This window comes from Oncorhynchus nerka, linkage group LG20 (assembly GCF_034236695.1).
Source record: "Oncorhynchus nerka isolate Pitt River linkage group LG20, Oner_Uvic_2.0, whole genome shotgun sequence".
NCBI lineage: Eukaryota > Metazoa > Chordata > Actinopteri > Salmoniformes > Salmonidae > Oncorhynchus > Oncorhynchus nerka.
In genome coordinates, this window is record NC_088415.1 from 87,440,015 (window position 1) to 87,461,448 (window position 21,434).

At 42.9% G+C, this 21,434-nt stretch overlaps 1 protein-coding gene across 3 annotated transcripts in view; it reads right to left on the reverse strand.

The window, feature by feature from the left end:
- gk5 (glycerol kinase 5) overlaps positions 1-21,434 on the reverse strand; it is a 37,873-nt gene extending 16,439 nt beyond the window's left edge. For 2 of the 3 annotated variants that reach the window (XM_065005943.1, XM_065005942.1), the window contains exons 1-15: positions 20,387-21,257; positions 20,118-20,211; positions 18,153-18,228; positions 17,679-17,772; positions 17,254-17,385; positions 16,396-16,471; positions 15,226-15,287; positions 14,988-15,061; positions 14,172-14,232; positions 9,677-9,803; positions 6,684-6,788; positions 6,367-6,461; positions 4,504-4,607; positions 3,210-3,269; positions 2,778-2,911 (exon numbers count right to left, since the gene is read on the reverse strand). In XM_065005943.1, the coding sequence (XP_064862015.1) occupies positions 2,778-2,911; positions 3,210-3,269; positions 4,504-4,607; positions 6,367-6,461; positions 6,684-6,788; positions 9,677-9,803; positions 14,172-14,232; positions 14,988-15,061; positions 15,226-15,287; positions 16,396-16,471; positions 17,254-17,385; positions 17,679-17,772; positions 18,153-18,228; positions 20,118-20,211; positions 20,387-20,512 (1,420 nt within the window). In that variant the 5' untranslated portion in view covers positions 20,513-21,257. Of the gene's footprint in view, positions 1-2,777; positions 2,912-3,209; positions 3,270-3,502; positions 4,608-6,366; positions 6,462-6,683; positions 6,789-9,676; positions 9,804-14,171; positions 14,233-14,987; positions 15,062-15,225; positions 15,288-16,395; positions 16,472-17,253; positions 17,386-17,678; positions 17,773-18,152; positions 18,229-20,117; positions 20,212-20,386 lie in introns of those variants that run through there. The other variant, XM_065005944.1, reaches the window with a different exon arrangement.

The window sequence follows — 21,434 nt, forward strand, 5'->3', positions numbered from 1 at the left end:
GAGAGAGAGAGAGAGAGAGAGAGAGAGAGAGGCAGCGAGAGAGAGAGAGAGAGAGAGAGAGAGAGAGAGAGAGAGAGAGAGAGAGAGAGCGAGAGAGAGAGAGGCAGCGAGAGAGAGAGTGTAGCGAGAGGCAGCGAGAGAGAGAGAGAGAGAGAGAGAGAGAGAGAGAGAGAGAGAGAGGCAGCGAGAGAGAGAGAGAGAGAGAGAGAGCGAGAGAGAGAGAGAGAGAGAGAGAGGTAGCGAGAGAGAGAGGAGAGAGAGAGAGAGAGGTAGCGAGAGAGAGAGAGAGCGAGAGAGAGAGAGAGAGGCAGCGAGAGAGAGAGAGAGAGAGAGAGAGGCAGCGAGAGAGAGAGAGGGTAGCGAGAGAGAGAGAGGCAGCGAGAGAGAGAGAGAGAGAGAGAGAGGCAGCGAGAGAGAGAGAGAGGCAGCGAGAGAGAGAGAGAGAGAGAGAGAGAGAGGCAGCGAGAGAGAGAGAGAGAGAGAGGCAGCGAGAGAGAGAGGCAGCGAGAGAGAGAGAGAGAGAGAGAGGCAGCGAGAGAGAGAGAGAGAGAGGCAGAGAGAGAGAGAGAGAGAGAGAGAGAGAGGCAGCGAGAGAGAGAGAGAGGCAGCGAGAGAGAGAGACAGAGGAGAGAGAGGGGCAGCGAGAGAGAGAGAGAGGAGAGAGAGGGGCAGCGAGAGAGAGAGAGGAGAAGCGAGAGAGAGAGAGAGGAGAGAGAGGGGCAGCGAGAGAGAGAGAGAGAGAGGAGGAGAGAGAGAGGAGAGAGCAGCGAGAGAGAGAGGAGAGAGAGGGGCAGCGAGAGAGAGAGAGAGAGAGAGAGAGAGAGACAGGGGGAGATTAAGTTTCTGTTGCAGTGATTCTAGGTCCCAAGAAACAAAGGGATATTCTGTTGAATCCGAAAATTAATCTTGATGGTTGTACAGTCATCTCAAACTGTGAAGGACCTCAGCGTTATTCTGGATCCTGATCTCTTTTGATGAACATATCACGACGGTGTCAAGGACAGCTTTTTTCCATTTACGTAGTAACATTGCAAAAATCTGACATTTTCTGTCCAAAAATGAGGCAGAAAAATGTATCCATGCTTTTGTTAATTTTAGGTTAGTCTGCTGCAATGCTCAACTTTCGGGCTACTCCGATAAAGCACAAAATAAACTTCAGTTAGTGATAAATACGGCTGCTAGAATCCTGACTAGAACCAAAAAATGTGATCATATTACTCCAGTGCTAGCCTCTCTACACTGGCTTCTTGTCAAGGCAAGGGCTGATTTCAAGGTTTTACTGCTAACCTACAAAGCATTACATGGGCTTGCTCCTACCCATCTTTCCAATTTGATCCTGCTGTACATACCTACACCTACGCTACGGTCACAAGACGCAGGCCTCCTAATTGTCCCTAGAATTTCTAAGCAAACAGCTGGAGGCAGGGCTTTCTCCTATAGAGCTCCATTTTTATGGAATGGTCTGCCTACCCATGTGAAAGACGCAGACTCGGTCTCAACCTTTAAGTCTTTACTGAAGACTCATCTCTTCAGTGGGTCATATGATTGAGTGTTATGATTGAGTGTAGTCTGGCCCAGGAGTGTGAAGGTGAACGGAAAGGCACTGGAGCAACGAACCGCCCTTGCTGTCTCTGCCTGGCCGGTTCCCCTCTCTCCACTGGGATTCTCTGCCTCTAACCCTATTACAGGGGCTGAGTCGCTGGCTTACTGGTGCTTTTCCATGCCGTCCCTAGGAGGGGTGCGTCACTTGAGTGGGTTGAGTCACTGACATGACTGACTGACTGACTGTCTGGGTTGGCGCCCCCCCCCCTTGGGTTGTGCCGTGGCGGAGATCTTTGTGGGCTATACTCAGCCTTGTCTCAGGATGGTAAGTTGGTGGTTGAAGATATCCTTCTAGTGGTGTGGGGGCTGTGCTTTGGCAAAGTGGGTGGAGTTATATCCTGCCCATTTGGCCCCGTCCGGGGGTGTCCTCGGGGTATCATTATGCTGCAGTAGTTTATGTGTCGGGGGGCTAGGGTCAGTCTGTTATATCTGGAGTATTTCTCCTGTCTTATCAGGTGTCCTGTGTGAATTTAAGTATGCTCTCTCTAATTCTCTCTTTCGGAGGATCTGAGCCCTAGGACCATGCCTCAGGTCTACCTGGCATGATGACTCCTTGTTGTCCCTCGTCCACCTGGCTGTGCTGCTGCTCCAGTTTCAACTGTTCTGCCTGCGGCTATGGAACCCTGACATGTTCACTGTGATTACTATTATTTGACCATGCTGGTCATTTATGAACATTTGAACATCTTGATATAATCTCCACCCAGCACAGCCAGAAGAGGACTGGCCACCCCTCATAGCCTGGTTCCTCTCTAGGTTTCTTCCTAGGTTTTGGCCTTTCTAGGGAGTTTTTCCTAGCCACCGTGCTTCTACACCTGCATTGATTTGATCTACTCGAGAGCGAGCAACACACACTGTCTGTAAAAACGACTGCCCAAGCAAACATATCCTTTATTCTGCCTCGGTCTACCTAGTCCTACTTGTATAAGCAGCAGGACTCAATACCATTCTGGAAGATCTACCTGTGTGTGTGTGTGTTCATGTCGAATGTGTGTGTGTGTGTTCATGTCGAGTGTGTGTTCATGTCGAGTGTGTGTGTGTGTGTGTGTTCATGTCGAGTGTGTGTGTGTATGTCGTGTGTGTGTGTGTATGTCGTGTGTGTGTGTGTGTGTGTGTGTATATGTGTGTGTGTATGTGTATGTGTATGTGTGTGTGTGTGTGCGTGCGGGACGTACCAACTTCCAGTCCAGCAACGAAGGCTGCCCCCAGGCAGGACATTTCGTGTTGGGTCGGCCGAGCGACCTTCCTGCCAAACAGGTCCGCCGTCAGCTGCATGACAAAGTCATTGGTACAAATGCCACCGTCCGCCCTGCATACACACAAATAATAAAATCAGACACACATGCACCTCAGAATATATAAATATCTTTGCACACTCCTGTCTCACACACACAAAACATTGAGGATTCATGATTGATAGACATATATATATATATATATAAATAAATATAAAAATACAAAAGTATGTGGACAACACTTCAAATTACAGGGACAAATACTTTTTCACGGCACTGTAGAGAGATCCGTAAAAATCAGTAACAATCACAATCTAAAGAATGGTTTGAGATTATCTGAAACATATAGGGAGTACTCCACTGTAGGCCTACCTGATCTTCCTGATGGGAATGTGTGTTTCTCTAAGCATCGTCTCATAGAGCTGCTTGTTCCTACGAAATGGCACACACACACACACACACACACACACACACACACACACACATCTTCAAATATACACGTGGACAGTTTATTATTAGGTACATCACCCAGTTCACGAAAATGGATCGATCCTACAAAAGTGAGTCATGTGGCCGTGGCTTGCTATATAAAGCAGGCAGACAGGCATCGAGGCATTCAGTTACTGTTTGATTGAACGTTAGAATGGGTAAAATGAGTGACCTACTTTGAGAGTGGTATGATTGTCGTTGCCAGACTTTGAGACTTGTCTCGAAGCCACTCCTGCGTTGTCTTGGCTGTGTGGTTAGGATCATTGTCCTGTTGGAAGGTGAACCGTCGCCTTTTGGCAAACTCCAAGTGGGCTGTCATGTGTCTTTTACTCTACCATAAAGGCCTGATTGGTGCAAAGTTGCAGAGATGGTTGTCCTTCTGAAAGTTTCTCCCATCTTCACAGAGGAACTCTGGAGCTCTTGTCAGAGTGACCATCAGGTTCCTGGTCACCTCCATGACCAAGGCCCTCCTCCCCCAATTGCTCAGTTTGGCCATGTGGCCAGCTCTAGGAAGAGTCTTGGTGGTTCCAAACTTCTTCCATTTAATATTGATGGAGGCCACTGTGTTCTTGGAGATCTTCAATGCTGCAGACATGTTTTGGTACCCTTCCCCAGATCTGTGCCTCGACCCAGATCTGGAGCTCTCCGGACAATTCCTTCGACCTCATGGCTTGGTTTTTGCACGAACATGCACTGTCAACTGTGAGACTTTATATAGACAGGTGTGCCTTTCCAAATCATGTCCAATCAATTCAATTTAACAGGGTATGAATAATTATTTAAATAAGGTATTAAAATGTTTTTTATTTGTAATACATTTGCCAAAATTTCCCAAAAACGTTTTTTTTTTGCTTTGTCCATTTTGAGGTATTGTCTAGATTGCTGAGACAAATGTTGGACTTAATACATTTTTAGAACAAGGCTGTAACTTAACAAAATGTAGAAAAAGTGAAGGGGTCTGAATATTTTCCCGAAGGCACTGAACCTTCAGATAGATTACTTATTACTATTTTGGTCTTCAAAACACCATTTTGTCCCTTTGTGCCCGCATTCATTTCACAATGAATTCATCTTTATCGATAAATTCAGAATTTATATGAATAACTTGACCAATATCGCCAACACACATCTACGCACACACGTAGGCACGCACAAACTCTCAAGCAAACACACTGACCTAAATGCAACAGACTCCAGAATGGCTCGGACCAGGTGACTCTTGGTTGTGGATGGTTTTAGGCCCATGAAAGAGGCGCATGCTTTGGGATCGTTTAAAGGAGCCTGGTGAACACACAAACACGTTAAACATACATAGTGAGGACACAACACTAACACTAACACACCACAGCTAGGGCCCTATAAAATCTACGATGTGGAGAACGCTAACAGAATCACGGAATCTAGATATTCAAATGGACTTCAACAATATTCAAATAAATGTATTGAATTTATTACAAAATTAATTAACTTGCCCAAGTTAATCATGAGACATCAACAAAATGCAACAGTGATTTGTATTGTCCTGCAACGGCAATGTGTGTGTGTGTGGGTGGGGGATACGTATGTCTAATCTTTGTGTAGCCGATAGCGATGATGCTAATGATAACCTTCTGCTAGCAGAGAAAGAAAGGCTTTCCTAAAAAACCTCCTCAGTTAAATGTAAACTACAACATAGCCTATATGCCTGGCAGAATGAGATCAGGATTATTTGCATCAATCCAGTGGCCATTTTGTTTTGCAAACTCTGCAAATCACATGATCGTCACAGAAACACAGCTAGCCAAACAACGGTTTCTGACTCTGCAATCACATGATCGCCACAGAAACACAGCTAGCCAAACAACGGTTTCTGACTCTGCAATCACATGATCGCCACAGAAACACAGCTAGCCAAACAACGGTTTCTGACTCTGCAATCACATGATCGCCACAGAAACACAGCTAGCCAAACAACGGTTTCTGACTCTGCAATCACATGATCGCCACAGAAACACAGCTAGCCAAACAACGGTTTCTGACTCTGCAATCACATGATCGCCACAGAAACACAGCTAGCCAAACAACGGTTTCTGACTCTGCAATCACATGCTCGCCAGAGAAACACAGCTAGCCAAACAACGGTTTCTGACTCTGCAATCACATGATCGCCACAGAAACACAGCTAGCCAAACAACGGTTTCTGACTCTGCAATCACATGATCGCCACAGAAACACAGCTAGCCAAACAACGGTTTCTGACTCTGCAATCACATGATCGCCACAGAAACACAGCTAGCCAAACAACCGTTTCTGGCTGCTGCACACTTCCATTACAGGGTAACTACACCGAAAAATATAAATGTATTGTATTTTTTTTTTTTACATAGACCGCAAAAGTGGTCTCCTGATATGGTTTAATCATTGTTGTGGACATAGAACATCTAATTTTGTTGTTTTTCTATAAAAAAAATAAAAAAAGTGTGATTTTGAAAAGGCAAAACCAGAAAATAATATGAAAAAAAGAAAATTGTAAATACAAAACTGAGAAAACGGAATTTGGGAAAACAGTAAACGGAATCAGGCAAAACATTGTACTGATTTTATAGGGCCCTACATATACATACACATACACATATATACATAAATAACCAAACCCAAGAGCATATATAAACAACATTTCACACACATAAACAAAGGCATATACACAAACACAACATTATTCCAGCATGTTTTGGGAGCGTAAACTCACATGAAATGAAACAAGAGACAAACTTACAAAAGCTGGTTGCACAAAGGTAGGCAGAGAAGGAAAAGACGACGTTATGACAACGCTGTAGACACATTCATGATGACACTACTTCCAAGGTCACCCAGAAACACCCACAAAACCACAGAACTCATAGGCTGATGGCACACCCAACTGTCATTAACACTCTCACTGTGAAACCAATACACAGTATACGCGTGTGTGTGTGTGTGTGTCTGTGTGTGTGTCTGTGCAAGCAAACACACACACACACACACACACTTCAATCATTCCTGTGCACATACACACACTCACCTGCAGGCCACTAAACGAGGGAACGAAGCACACACCGTCCGAGTTGGCCACACTGTTGGCCATGGCATCCGTCTCCCGTACATCTGAGAACAGCTCTGGAACGACACAACTGATGTCACTTCCTCTGACATCACCAAACTATGGGATAAATATGAACTTATATGCGTTTTCATGCCCTTTTTCTATCAAATATCAATATATGAATCAATATATGAATTACTCATGGTTGGCGTCTTTCCCCTTACTTTTGAGAATATCGTAATTACAGAGCTCCTGGATTGTTGCCAAACAGGCATCATGCCAGTGGTCAGACTCACCCAGCTCCTGTGCCCACTTAATGGCTGTGCCAGTGTCTGCTGCATTGCCCTCTGCTAGATACACCACCTCTGGGCCGATCTTCCACCCCACAACAGGGTAGAGACCTGTACAAGCAACAGATTTCCATGACAACCTGGGACAATGTCTGAACTGCATACTTTTTTGTTGTAAAAGTGTCTTATTCATTGATATTGTTGTTTACTGAGCTAGAGAGAATACCCCCCCAAAAAAAAATATTTGCGAAAAGAAAAACAAAATGAAAAGCCTGGGAATCTGTGTGGTATGTACTACAAAAGCAAGTTAGATCTTCTCTGGGTTTCTAAAGCTAACCAGCTTCACATTCCTTCTCAGGCTTCATCTGTACTACGATGGTGGATAATGCTCGTCCGCCTGTCTCCAACTCTAGCAGGCTTGGTAACTGCGCGTGCATGTTACACGTGTCTAGTCGAACCCCGAACTCTTCATTGAGACAATTCTGAAACCTCAATCCATGGGGGAGTCAGCGCTAAATTTGAATTTGTGCCAAAAACCTTAATGAAAGAGAAGTGATATTGATAATTCAGCAGGCTGTGGTGTGAAATAGGCGTTTAGAAGGGCCGTCTTTATTTAGGTTATTGTTAAATGCCGTCTTTAGTGTGGTTATGAATGCACAAGCACCTTTGATCCCACTGCTATTGATAAAATAAGCTGATTGTATGGTCATACAAACGTTTTAGTACTGTGCATGAAGTTTCAAATGCATTCTGTCATTACTAAATGTGTAATGTGATAGGTATTTTAACATGACTATATATTTTTAAACACCAACAAAAACATTTCACTAGAAAACAGCTTTAAAAAATGAAAATGCGGCTGCTTTGCTGCTATTCTGGCTTTTTGACGTGACTAAGTTAGCCGTAGCTAGCTAGCTAGCAAGAGATAAGAACGTTGCCAGACTGTTCTAAATGTTCCGTTGCCATACTAACGACTGGGTCGCGTCCATAAACACAGAACAAAAAGACTGAACAACTGGGTCGCGTCTCTGGCAACCGAACCGATAGAACTATGGACCAGCCGGCTTGAGTAGCAACCCTAGATTTGTGTCGGGACTATATCTAGTGGAAGAATGAAATAGTATGATTAAATTAATCAAAATAAAGTTTTGAATGAAAATATGTAAATATGTAACATCTTCTTAACCAGTTATAAAAATGATAATGCCCTCAAAAGCCGGTGTTTGGAGGATATAGTGGTAAGGTTTGCCGGCCCTCGTCTTTGTCTCGGGCCTAACAACACCCGTGCCAATATATCCTCCAAACACCGGCTTCGAGGGCATTATCACTGAAGTTATTGCCCCTTTAAAAATGGAACTGACAGAATTTTAGCAACATAAAATATTATTAAAATCTGTTTATATACACCACCAGAAAAAATATTACACTACTTTTGTACATTTTCTGACAAGCGAGAACTTAGATATGGTCATTTTCCCATTTTCAGAAATTCTTAGAATATTTGAGAATTGCATATACTAAGACATTTGTGAACATTCTATAGCAATATAGAGTGAGAAAGCTTTTGGACAAATAATAGACACTGCAGGAAATAAATCCGAATCTAAACATCTGTCTCATCCAGGACCAGAGTCTACACAAACCAATGTGCCACAGTCAAATCAGAGGTACAGTAGGCCTATACGCAAAAAAAAGCCATTTGCCACAAGGGTCTGCCATTATTCACTTTGAAATGGATTGTGGGTATTTACAGGCAGTTGCAAAAGCGCGGGTTTAGATCATTTGAACGCATTCAGCAAAAGCCACAAATTACACTTAGTGCTTATTCCCTTGACTTTTCACACATTTTGTTACGTTACAGTCTACTTCTAAAAAATTATTAAATTATTTTTGTTTTATTCTCATCAAATCTACACACAATACCCCATAATGACAAAGCAAAAACAGGTTTACATAAGTATTCAAACCCTTTACTTAGTACTTTGTTGAAGAACCTTTGGCAGTGATTACAGCATAGACTCTTCTTGGGTACGAAGCTACAAGCTTGGCACACCTGTATTTGGAGAGCGTCTCCCATTCTTCCCTGCAGATCCTCTCAAGCTCTATCAGGTTGGTTGGTTGGTTGGTTGGTTGCCCCCCCCTGCTCAGATTATTTTTTTATTGCAGATTTCTCCAGAATCCAATGTGATGGAGAACTTTAACCCTTTCATAGGGCTCTGGGCTGAGTTTGTTTGTGGAATAAACCTGCTTACAGTTTAGAATCTGGTGTGTTAGAGCAGGGATGGAACAACAGCCTGCCCAGCCAGTAGCTCTTAAGGAGGATTTTTACCAGCCCCGACTTAGCCCTTGTGTCCATGAATGAGTGAGTGTGTAGGCCTGATTGCATGTTGACTTTGAGGGCCAATTTCCTAGTCACAGTTTAAGCATAGCCCTCAGCTAAAAATCCATTTCAATGGAGATTTCCCCATTCAGAATACTTCTCATACTGAGGGTGATGGTAAGTGAGACCATGTTCATCTCTGAGGCAGGGCGTAGCCTCTAGCTAGCTATGTGGGACTATGTCCATATCTGAGTCATTTGAATAACTAACCCAAGATAGACCGCAGCCTGTCGTTTCCAATGGCAGCAAATGAATCCTAGTGGGCAGAACAAGCAAGGGGCTGGGCAGAGCCAAGCATGAGCTAGCGAGAGCTTATTGGTTCCAGCATGTATTTCCATAATTCCATTAGGGAACGCCTACTCTGTGAAGCGTGAATGTGCAATAACTCAATTCACCCTTGCAATCCTAAACAAGACCATTTTTGTATAACTTTGGCAAAGGGCAAAGTCTACAAAACTTAGTCCACTCTGTAACAGATTCTAGTTTTGGAAACAGAAAACTGTATTGAGATGAAATGTTTCATTGATTTAAAAAAATGTGCAGAAGGTCAACCACATTTCTGCGGTGAAATATCTGCCTCATAGTTCTGTGATCTGTGATGAAGCAGTTAGCTACGTACCGGCCACAGACGTGTGTGGCTTGCTCCCAGTGTTGATGTTCATGAAGGTGCCCGTTCCCATGGTGATCTTCACATCACCGATGTCGAAGCAGCACTCACCAAACATGGCCGCCTGCTGGTCTGCCATCTACATGGTGAGAGGTAACAGATTTATGACCCCAAATCCTAACCTTAACCATTAGGGGGATACATCCTACTCAAAACAATCAATATGTAGGTCTTTATCAAGACATGTTATAACTCAAATCAATATGTACAGTACCAGTCAAAAGTTTGGATCCCATCTACTCATTCAAGGGTTTTTCTTTATTTTTACTATTTTCTACATTGTAGAATAGTAGTGAAGACATCAAAACTATGAAACAATACTACATGGAATCATGTGGTAACCCAAAAAATGTTAAACAAATCAAAATATATTTTATATTTTGCCTCGATTGGCTCCTGAGTGGCGCAGCGGTCTAAGGCACTGCATCTCAGTGCTAGAGGCGTCACTACAGACCCTGGTTCAGCGGTCTAAGGCACTGCATCTCAGTGCTAGAGGCGTCACTACAAACCCTGTTTTCATCCCGAGCTGTGATCCCGAGGGTTTGGCCGGGGTAGACAGTCGTTGTAAAATAAGATTTTTTTCTTAACTGACTTGCCTAGTTAAATAAAAGGTAAAAAAATATATACATATATAATGACAGCTTTGCACAGGCTTGGGATTCTCTCAACCAGCTTCATGAGGAATGCTTTTCCAACAATCTTGAAGGAGTTCCCACATATGCTGAGCACTTCTTAGCTGCTTTTCCTTCACTCCGTGGTCCAACTCATCCCAAACCATCGCAATTGGGTTGAGGTTGGGTGATTGTGTTAAACATTTAAAAAATGTGGCAATGTCCTCTGATGCAGCCCTCCATCACTCTCCTACTTGGTCAAATAGCCCTTACACAGCCTGGAAGTGTGTTTTGGGTCATTGTCTGGTTGAAAAACAAATGATAGTCCCACGAAGCGTAAACCAGATGTGATGGCGTTTCACTGTAGAATGCTGTGGTAGCCATGCTGGTTAAGTTAGCCTTGAATTCTAAATAAATCAGACAGTGTCACCAGCAAAGCACTCCCACACCATCACACCACCTCCTCCATGCTTCACGGTGGGAACCACACATGAGGAGATCATCCGTTCACCTACTCTGCATCACACAAAGACATGGCGGTTTGAGCCAAAAATCTCAAATTTGGATCAAAGGACAGATTTCCACCGGTCTAATGTCCATTGCTCATGTATCTTGGCCCAAGCAAGTATCTTCTTCTTATTGGTGTCCTGTAGTAGTGGTTTCTTTGCAGCAATTCGACCATGAAGGCCTGATTTAAGCAGTCTCCTCTGTACCGTTGACTTTGAGATGTATCGGTTACTTGAACTCTCAGAAGCATTTATTTGGACAGCAATTTCTGAGGCTGGTAACTCTCATGAAAGGATCCTCACTTAAATAGAAAAATGCTATTGCTACCTCTTTGCAATAAGGAATTGAGACCAAAAGCTCAAGATAAGTTTCAAGAGTTTATTACCAAGGATATAGTCAGCTAAGTGCATCCATTTTAGAAAGTTACACAACACATCTTATACTCTTCCCTCATTTTAGTCACCACCGTCTTGTAGGCGTCACCTCCCCAGCTATACATTTTATGACCCAAATGAGTTTCCCTCCTTTCCCCTGTGGAATCCCCATGGTCCTCTCTTTGTTTAGCTATCCATCTTCTGGGCCTGACCCTGCGCTCTGATCCGAGGCAATTTCCTCTTATCAGATTAGGTCAACCTTTCTAAATTAGCATACACACAGTTTCATGGCCTAAACTCCATTAATACTCACAGTAATCATTCACTAAACAGGATACAAACAAACTAGTTTAACTTGAAACATGTTACATTTGAACTAAGTCCATCAGTATCTTCTGCAGCAGAGGTAACTCTGGGTCTTCCTTTCCTGTGACGATCCTCATGAGAGCCAGTTTCATCATAGTGCTTAATGGTTTTTGTGACTGCACTTGAAGTAACGATGGACTGTAATTTCTCTTTGCTAATTTGATTTTTTTTTCATTTGAAATAAATTCCATAAACTAACTTTTAATAATGCACACCTGTTAATTTAAATGCATTCCAGGTGACTACCTCATGAAGGTGGTTGAGACAATGCCAATAGTTTGCAGAGCTGTCATCAAGGAAAAGGGTGGCTAATTTGAAGAATCTCATATAAAATATATTTTGATTTGTTTAACACTTTTTTGGTTACTACATGATTCCATGTGTTATTTCATAGTTTTGATGTCTGCACTATTATTCTGCAATGTAGAAAATAGTCAAATAAATAAAAGATGAGTAGGTAGAAAATATGAGTAGGTGTGTCCAAACATTTGACTGGTACTGTTGGTCTTTACCTAGACATAGTTATAACTAGTTATAACTCAATCAATATGTCGACCTTTACCCCAAATAAATGACGGGATTTCCATCATCCAATAAACTACCAACTAAGACTTTTGGGTGATCTATCGGACAGTAAACTGTCGAACAGTGAACTACGCAGAAAATGTCAGTGTTCATTGAAAAACCTGCTTTGGTCAACTCAAACAGAGAAGATATTTGCAGTGTGTATTTAACAGTGAAACTTTACCTAGAGTCCATAAACCAAGGTCCAAATGGCCAGTCACATTAAAACAAACAGACAACAACTTTCAAAATATCCCCTTTGTTCCACATTCATTCTCAGTATCAGTCATTATCGCATGTCTTGTTTATTTAACTAGGCAAGTCAGTTAAAAACAACTTCTTATTTACAATGACGGCATACTCCGGCAACGCTGGGCCAATTGTGCGCCACCCTATGGGATTTCCAATCACGGCCGGTTGTGATACAGCCTGGATTCGAACCAGGGTGTCTGTAGTGACGCCTCTAGCACTGAGATGCAGTGCCTTAGACTGCTGTACCACCCGGGAGCCCTAATAAATACATTTTTAAAAAGAATATATATATATATATATATATTTGACCTGTGTGTGAAGTCTTTGCTAATTTAGAAATAAAACAATAAGACTGTAATATCACATATACATAAGTATTCAGACCCTTTACTCAATACTTTGTTGAAGCACCTTTGTCAGCGATTACAGCCTCGAGTCTTCTTGGGTACGAAGCTACAAGCTTGGCACAACTGTATTTGGGGAGTTTCTCCCCTTCTTCTCTGCAGATCCTCTCAAGCTCTGTCAGTTTGAATGTGGAGCGTCGCTACACAGCTACGTTTAAGTCTCTCCAGAGATGTTAGATCGGGTTCAAGTCCGGGCTCTGGCTGGGTCACTCAAGGACATTCAGAGACTTGTCCCGAAGCCACTCCTGCGTTGTTTTGGATGTGTGCTTAGGGTCGTTGTCCTGCTGGTGGGTGAATCGTCGCCCTAGTCTGAAGTCCTGAGGGCTCTGGAGGAGGTTTTCATCAAGGATCTCTCTGTACTTTGCTCCAGTCATCTTTCCCTCAATCCGGACTAGTCTCCTAGTCCCTGCTGCTGAAAAACAACCCACAGGATGATGCTGCCACCCCCATGCTTCACCGTAGGGATGGTGCCATGTTTCCTCCAGACGTGAGGCTTTGCATTCAGGCCAAAGAGTTCAATCTTGGTTTCATCAGACCAGAGAATCTTGTTTCTTGTCACTGTGTTCTTGGGGACCTTCAATGCTGCAGACATTTTTGGTACCCTTCCCCAGAACTGTGCCTCGACACAATCCTGTCTCTGAAGTCTACGGACAATTCCTTCGACATGATGGCTTGGTTTTTGCTCTGACATGCACAGCCAACTGTGGGACCTTACATAGACAAGTCTGTGCCTTTCCAAATCATGTCCAATCAATTGAATTTACCACAGGTGGACTCCAATCAAGTTGTAGAAACATCTCAAGAATGATCAAAGGAAACAGGATGCACCGGAGCTAAATTTCAAGTCTCATACCAAAGGGTCAGAATACTTATGTTTTTAGCTCTAAATATATTTGCAAAACAATTCTAAAAACCTGTTTTCGCTTTGTCATTATGAGGTATTGTGATGTCATTATGGGGTATTGTAATGTCATTATGGGGTATTGTGTAGAGATTGATGGGGAAAAAATGTAATTGAATACATTTTAGAACAAGGCTGTAACGTAACAAAATGTGGAAAAAGTGAAGGGGTCTGAATACTTTCTGAATGTACTATATTACCTGTGTGTGTATATAGATATATATTACCTGTGTGTATGTATCCCCTGTGTGTTTCTAGAAACATGTAATAAACGGCTGATGCTAAAAATGAATGAGGCAAGTGGATATTTTGATAGGTCATATTCCCACAAAGAGAGCACAATAACCTGAAGACACACTGACCTAGCATGGCTGGTGACCAGACAAAACAAAGATACCGTAAAGCCATAAAGATAACAGACTCATTCCAAGACGTGGAGATAGTGATGCAAAGATGAGAGATACTCACAACAGACATAATAGGGATCGACACCCCAAAGATGGAGGGATCGGTTGAGCCAAAGCGGTGACTGGTGAAGCAGAAGGGGGAAGAGGAGATCATGTATGAATGAATAGGTATTATATATAAATAAAAATATAAATAAATCAACATCTAATCTGGCTTTATCACTGTAACTAGATATCGCCTAGTTAAACAGACTGGCCTAGTTAAATCAATGAAAAAGATATCAAGGAGAAGAGAACAAATAGACCATGCGTGATAGCAGTGGAGGCTGCTGAATTTCTGTCCTGTTGTAACTTAGCTATCTTCTCTGCAAGCCATATCAGACATTTCTATCACACCAGTGGAGGCTGCTGAGGGGAGGATGGCTCATAATAATGGCTGCAGTAACAATCAGTGGAATGGTATCAAACACATCAAATATGTGGTTGATACCATTCCATTGCAGGGAAGATAGCTAATTTACAACAGGACAGAACTCAGTAGCCTCTGTATGCTGCTGTAACGTAGCTTTGCTGATCAGCATTTTAGTGTCTGTTTTTCACATAAATTTGCTTTGCATTATGAAAACTAAGTTAAAACAACAGACAATATACAGTATACATTGTACAGGAGGGGACGATACAAAGTGCTTAAAAAAACATTACAGTTCAGTAAATTATCTTCTAATCTCTACATTATACAGGCCTTCTTTTTGGATTCTAACAGCCATTTAAGTGGCATGTTCTCCTCTGATCTCTCACTTCTGACTGCAATCTCGACAGAGAACCAACCTTATTCATTTAAAAAGGTGAGTCATGTGACCAGTATCATGTGACTCACCCAGTGTTCAGTACTTTGGGGAGGATGGATAGAGGCAGCGAGACTAGACAGCAGAGGAATTCACTCCAGCACAACTGTAGGGAATGCACGCACACACACACAAAGACACAATGCATCTCTATGAGAAAAAAAAGTGGAATTGCAATTTCAGTTTACTTCCTGGATTAACTGAATTTAAATGCAATTGACCCCAACCCTGATACAAAGTTATTACACACGCGAACAAGGAAAAACCGACCTGGTACGAATCAAACATCCCAGTGGCACTGGCATTAGAGTAGTCTGTGGCATGGACCAATCCTGGAATCGGTTAGAGAAGAGAGACAGATTTGATTTGTTTATTTAAACAGGGACCATGTACAACAGACACTGAACCAGATTCTAACTAAAAACAGCTCATTTTCAGCTGCAACTTGTCCAAGAACATGAATCATTAACTCATATTGCCTGGTTACTGTGTCGTGCAACATGTCTGAGGGATTTCAGAGGACACAGTACTGCAGTAGGACTGAGAAAACAAGGAGACCTGCGTATGTGCGTGTGGATACGCAAGGAGACCTGCGTACGCAAGGAGAACTGCGTATGTGTGTGTGTATAGACCCAGAACCTTGTGACAAATCATAATTAACATGGAAACACACACAAGCTTAAAAAGGAACATAACGCCTATTTTCAATGTTATATTGTTTTGGTGCATCTCTGCGTGATCTATCAATTCCCGGGGTCATTTCATTTTGCCTCTTCAGTCCAGGCTGCATTGTGAATGTCAGACTCCACACTGTGAGGCACATCGATCTGCAGGTTGAACATGGTGCTATTTTAGACTCCTAAATTGATAGTACATTTTATTTAGGTAATTTTTGCAGCCAATTTAGCTGCTTCACGTGCTGATGTTGACTTTGGTATTATTGTATGTAGTTATGTTTGCCAACAAGCTACCTAGCTAGCCAGCCTGCGCATAGAGAGCATTGCATTGTGGGTTTTGATGCTACCAACCTTGTTATAATGGCAAAATGAAACATTTGTTCACAAAAAAATATTGTTCTCACATACTAGTGTTATTGAACACTGTAAATTATAGGAAAAAGTTGGTTTGGTCGATTTTCCCCTTTAACACATCAGTATTTTGGGAAGCTTGAAGATATGGATTTGAACAGTTATAGAAAAAGGTGTCTAGCAGGAGAGTTGGACTTCTGTTTCTGTTGGTTCAACATTTAAAAAATTTTTTTATTCAAATAAAGAATATTAATTTAATTTCTCTGGAGTGTGTGCCATCCTTATCATAAACAAAGCTTAAAGATACACACACAATCAATTAGCTGAGAGATATACATGAATACTACTCGCACATACAGGCTTGGGCAGTCACGTACTGTACACGAATACACACGAGAATGGGGGAACCTACCTTTTGTGAGCTTATAAAGCAACCAGGTGTCTATCGTCCCAAAGCAGCAGGTGCCCTCTGCTACTGCTTGACTTAACTGTGAGGGGTGAGGACATAGAGGAGAAGAAATATCACCCCCTTGTGTTCTCTTGCTCCCAATCAGTTCCCAAATAATCACATGCAAGGCTCCTAAAAGAACTGGAGGCCAGTGACTGTTCTGTTCTATAAAGACCACAATATTTCTGTATTATGATCTTATTGAAAAGCCCAGCGTGCCTTTGGGCCATTAGTGTTTGAAGTGTTACCAGGTCGGCTTTCGCCACATCTGCCATCAGTAGCCTATATAGTTAGATTTAGGTCAACAACAACTCAATGTAGGGCGATCCTAGGAAAAGTTTCTCTCCACTATTGGCCGGTGTGCCAGTGATATTATTATAGCAGTACGTCCAATCAGAGTCCATGAAGGCCAGTCCTCATATGACGTGTGTCCTGAGTCAGGGAGAACTGGGGTAGAAGTCATGTTACACAGTAAGCTGAGGAGTCAAAGTATAATACCAAAGCCCATTCATAGAGGCCCATTATTGTGTCAGACATACCGTTGATAGAAACAGCAGAGGACTTTCTGACCACAGAACGTCGTTTCTGACTACAGAACGTCGTTTCTGACTACAGAACGTCATTTCTGACTACAGAACGTCATTTCTGACTACAGAATGTGGACAAAAACCTCCCAACCCACACATTCTCCCTCTCTGTCTCACACACACTAACACCTATTTGAACAGGTGCCAAGCTCTCACACATCACACCTACCCTCCAACACACACACTCCCCCGCCACCCCCCTCCAAACACTTGAACCTCTCTGCCTCACACACACCTGTTTCCAGTGTCGAAGGGCCCAGGCCAGGCGGAAGGTGACGTGTTGGGTGGAGAAGACTATGAGGCTGGCCGCCTGAAAGCGCTTATTTTTGGACAGGAAGTGCAGCACCATCATAACGCCGTGGATCGCCTGCCATTGTCACGGACACAACACAGCCACAGTTATCATTCCTATTTTGTTTAGTTTATTTTTTAGTATAAACAGTAAGCTAAAAGACAAATTGCATATACAAAAGTACAATCCAAATCCATGTTTTGATGTGATTTGCTTTGCTAGTAATAGCATTTTGTTTGGAATAGCAAAATGCAAGGCAAGTTATCATGACTAATAATAATAATAATCGGAGCCCAAAGATAGAGGCCCCTATACTATATTATCACAAGGTCAGCTGAACTATGACCTCTCGGTGACCCCAGACTAACCTTCATGGTGCAGGAGTTGTTCCAGGACCTCACCATCTCCACTGCCCTCAAGTCCTGCCAGCTGATGAAGTTGTGAAAGGGAACTCCTGTTTTCCTGTGTGTGTGTGTGTGTGTGTGTGTGTGTGTGTGTGTGTGTGTGTGTGTGTGTGTGTGTGTGTGTGGTGTGAGAGAGAGAGGTGTGAAGTAGGATATCAACACAGATACAAACATACTGTACTGTTGTTCCATCCTGGGGATCAACAGGGGCCTGTATGAGTGCAGGCTTTTGTTCTAGCTAAGCAGTAGCAAGCTTGATTCTACTAAATCAACTAACCATAGTCTAACCACGTGTTGTTACTCCGCTGAAACAAAAGCCTGCGACCACATAGTCCCTCACAGGGTGACACTGCTGACCCCTGCTGTGTGTATTATCCTTGAATGTTCTGTGTACTCCCTAGACTGTACATTGTGATTTTAGCCTATGTGAAAATGCACCTGTCCCACGTGGTGAAGGTGCCTCTCTGAGTGGAGATGCCCAGGGTCTCCATCTGACGCATCTGTAAACCTGAGTCTAAACACCCAGGTGAGAGACAAAGAACATACACATCATTCATCAACGCTATCAGTATGTGAACATTTGTATGTTTGTGGCAGAAGTGAGGCCGTGCTAAAAACAGCTTGCCATCAAAACTACATTAGCATCAGACCTCCTTTTCTTTAAAAAAAATATGGCAGAAGAGAGAGATTCCCAGAACAAAATCCCCCTCTGGACTACCCATGGACCACCCCTGGACCACCCCTGGCCCAGCAACCTGAGCAGAAGCCAGCAGACCCTGCATCTCTACCCCAGGACCAGAATGCGTTACCACAGACAGAACAATGAGCCAGATATTTCACCGGCTGTATAAATGTGAAGCATCCGGTTGGCGTTTCCACTCACTACCAAATATGGTGATGCGAGGAAGCGAACTGGCCAATGCAATCTGGATGAAGATGGAGCGAGATGGAATTTGGGGTCGACATTCTGCTCATTTTCTCATCAATGAAACATTCGATCTCCATACAGTTTTCCGTTTCCAAAATTACAATCTGTAACAAACAGAGGGGACTGCGTTTTGAAGACTTCACCCTTTTTGTCAAAGTGTCAACAACAAAAAATGTCTTGTTTAGAAGGAGTGCATGGGAGAATTTAGTTGTTGCACACGAGCACTTCAGAGTCTGCGTTCCTGAACGTAAATAAGCAAATAAATGCTAGAACACGCCAATAGGATCTCACTAGCTCATACTTGGCTCTGCCCACCTCCTTGCTTGTTCTGCTCACTATCATTAATTTGCTTCCATTGGAAACATCTGGTGATCTATCTTGGGTTAGTTATAAAAAATCTTTGACGCTACCCTGCCTTAGCCCAATCCCCCACAGACCCTGTAGCTTTACTCCAGGAGCAGAATGTGTCACCCTGCCTTAGCCCAATCCCCCACAGACCCTGTAGCTTTACTCCAGGAGCAGAATATGTCACCCTGCCTTAGCACAAACTCCACAGAAACACGTTAACACCCCGAAGGGTTTGGAAGCCAGAGTCAGCCACAGTGCGGTGCCCCTGGAGCAGTTTTAGCTCAAGGGTACAACAAGGATACAGCATCTTGGATCTCTAGAACGCCACAAGATTGGTTTTCTGTCGGACATGATGAACTGATTCCTGTTACATCAAAACCAGTGACCCTGCCGATAAGTCTACCAATCCGTTTCCTGTGATATCCAAACCAGTGAGCCTATCTATAGATCTACCAATCTGGTTCCTTGTCAACACCAAAAGTTTATAGAACCAAGAGTTATTTTAGGACCAGGCCGTCTATACATAAGATTAGGAATATCGTCCCCATCAGGAGTGCTTGACTTCCGGGCCACACAGAAACTTAGTTCTGGAAACTAAATATAAACAGTACCAGGACCCAAAGTAAGTGACAGCACCTATTTCAGTCCACTTCATGCCCATCAGTCCGTATGTGTGATAGACAGACATAGTGTGTCAAATGTATTGAAGATAAAGGGCTCATAAAAGGGTAAATAATTTATCACAAAATTGTACAATTTAGTTACATGTTTCTTCCTCACTCTTATACCTGACTCACACTCTAGTGCCTACCCAAACCATACTGTCATTTCTAACATTATTCCAGCAACTACAGTGGATGCCTAACCTGGCCAGCCCAGTACAGCTCGACTTGGCTCGGCCTAGCAGTGTAAAAAAATATATAATAATAATAATAATAAGGTATTTGCTTATTAGTTAATGACAATGATTGACTAGAGAGATCTCCAACACCTCAGTCTCTGATTCACCTATAAGGCAAGGATGAAAACCAGAGGCGGTGCAAACCCTAGAGGACTGGAACTATATGAGAAGGGGGTTAAACATGCCATGGTGGGCCTATCAATATGGAGAGGGAAATGGTACAAACCTTGCACAGCACCATTCACCACCTTAACGAATCCTCTCCACAGCTCTTCGGGGTCCAACTCGACCAAGCCCGGTTCAGGATACAAGAGATTCACCTATAAACATATACCAGTCAAATTGACAATGTGAAGATTATGCGTGTCAGAAACAAACATTAACCAGGGTCCATAATTCATTAAATAATTATAATTCATATTATTTAGCATGCCTAATTCAGATAAACGTCATTTCAATGTATCATAGCTCTATTGAATCTAGCCTATCCAATACCTTGGTGGTGCATGATCCTCGAATCTGGGCTTCCTTGTCGAAAACGTGACATCTGATCGATGTTGTCCCCACGTCCACAGAGAGAATGTAACTTTCTCTTTTGAATCCGTTCCTCTGAATCTCCATAGTAACACGAGCTTTGTGTTCAGCAACAGTTTGACCGATTCCTCCTTCGGACCTTTGCCTCACATATCGTGAAAGCGATTGTCACAACTGTCTCCTCACCCTCTAGGCAATAGCACAGGGTGGGCTGGAGAAGGCACCTGTCCTAGTTGAAGCCTTTCGTCAATGTAGATATGTGAAAAACTGAAAGCATTTTTAGTCTTTTTGTTCGTGGAGAAAGGTGACTTTTTTTTTTTTAAATCGCGTGACTCATTGTTCAAATTCCAGTTATTCCGGTAACCATCCAATCCACGGAATATTGCGAAATACAGCATACATGACAATTTCACAACAATTTAAAAGACGCCCACCCAACCAATTCCGTTCAACCTACCAAGGTTTTGGAGAAATTATATCTTAATTAGTTCACAGCACTTTTATAATTTCATAATGGTGTAGGCCTAATAAAACAATGTTGTGGGTGTGTGTGTTTCTCAAACTCAGTAGCACAGATTTCAAACCGAGAGGCGCAACATCACAATAATTCCGGAAACAAGTCGAGAAGCAGATTCGAGAGACCAGACCGGGGTTTGGGGAGGGAAAAGTCAATATGTGTGTTCGAGCGGAACACTTTTGTCAAATCGGTGACCATCGTTGTTCACATGCTTTTCAAAGTGTGTTGCATTATAAAAAATAATCAAATTTACACCTACAAATCGACTGCATGAACTTTACAGAAATCATGTGATCAAAGGTCATGAAGTTTTGACTGCAAATTTTCTGCAACTGCCCTTCACCAACTTCATCCTGCAGCCATCGCATGCATCGGGCTCCCGACTGGCGCAGCGGTCGAAGGCACTGCATTTCGGTGCTAAACGCGTCACTACAGACATCCAAGTTCGACTCCAGGCTGTATCACAACCGGCCTTGATTGGGAGACCCATAG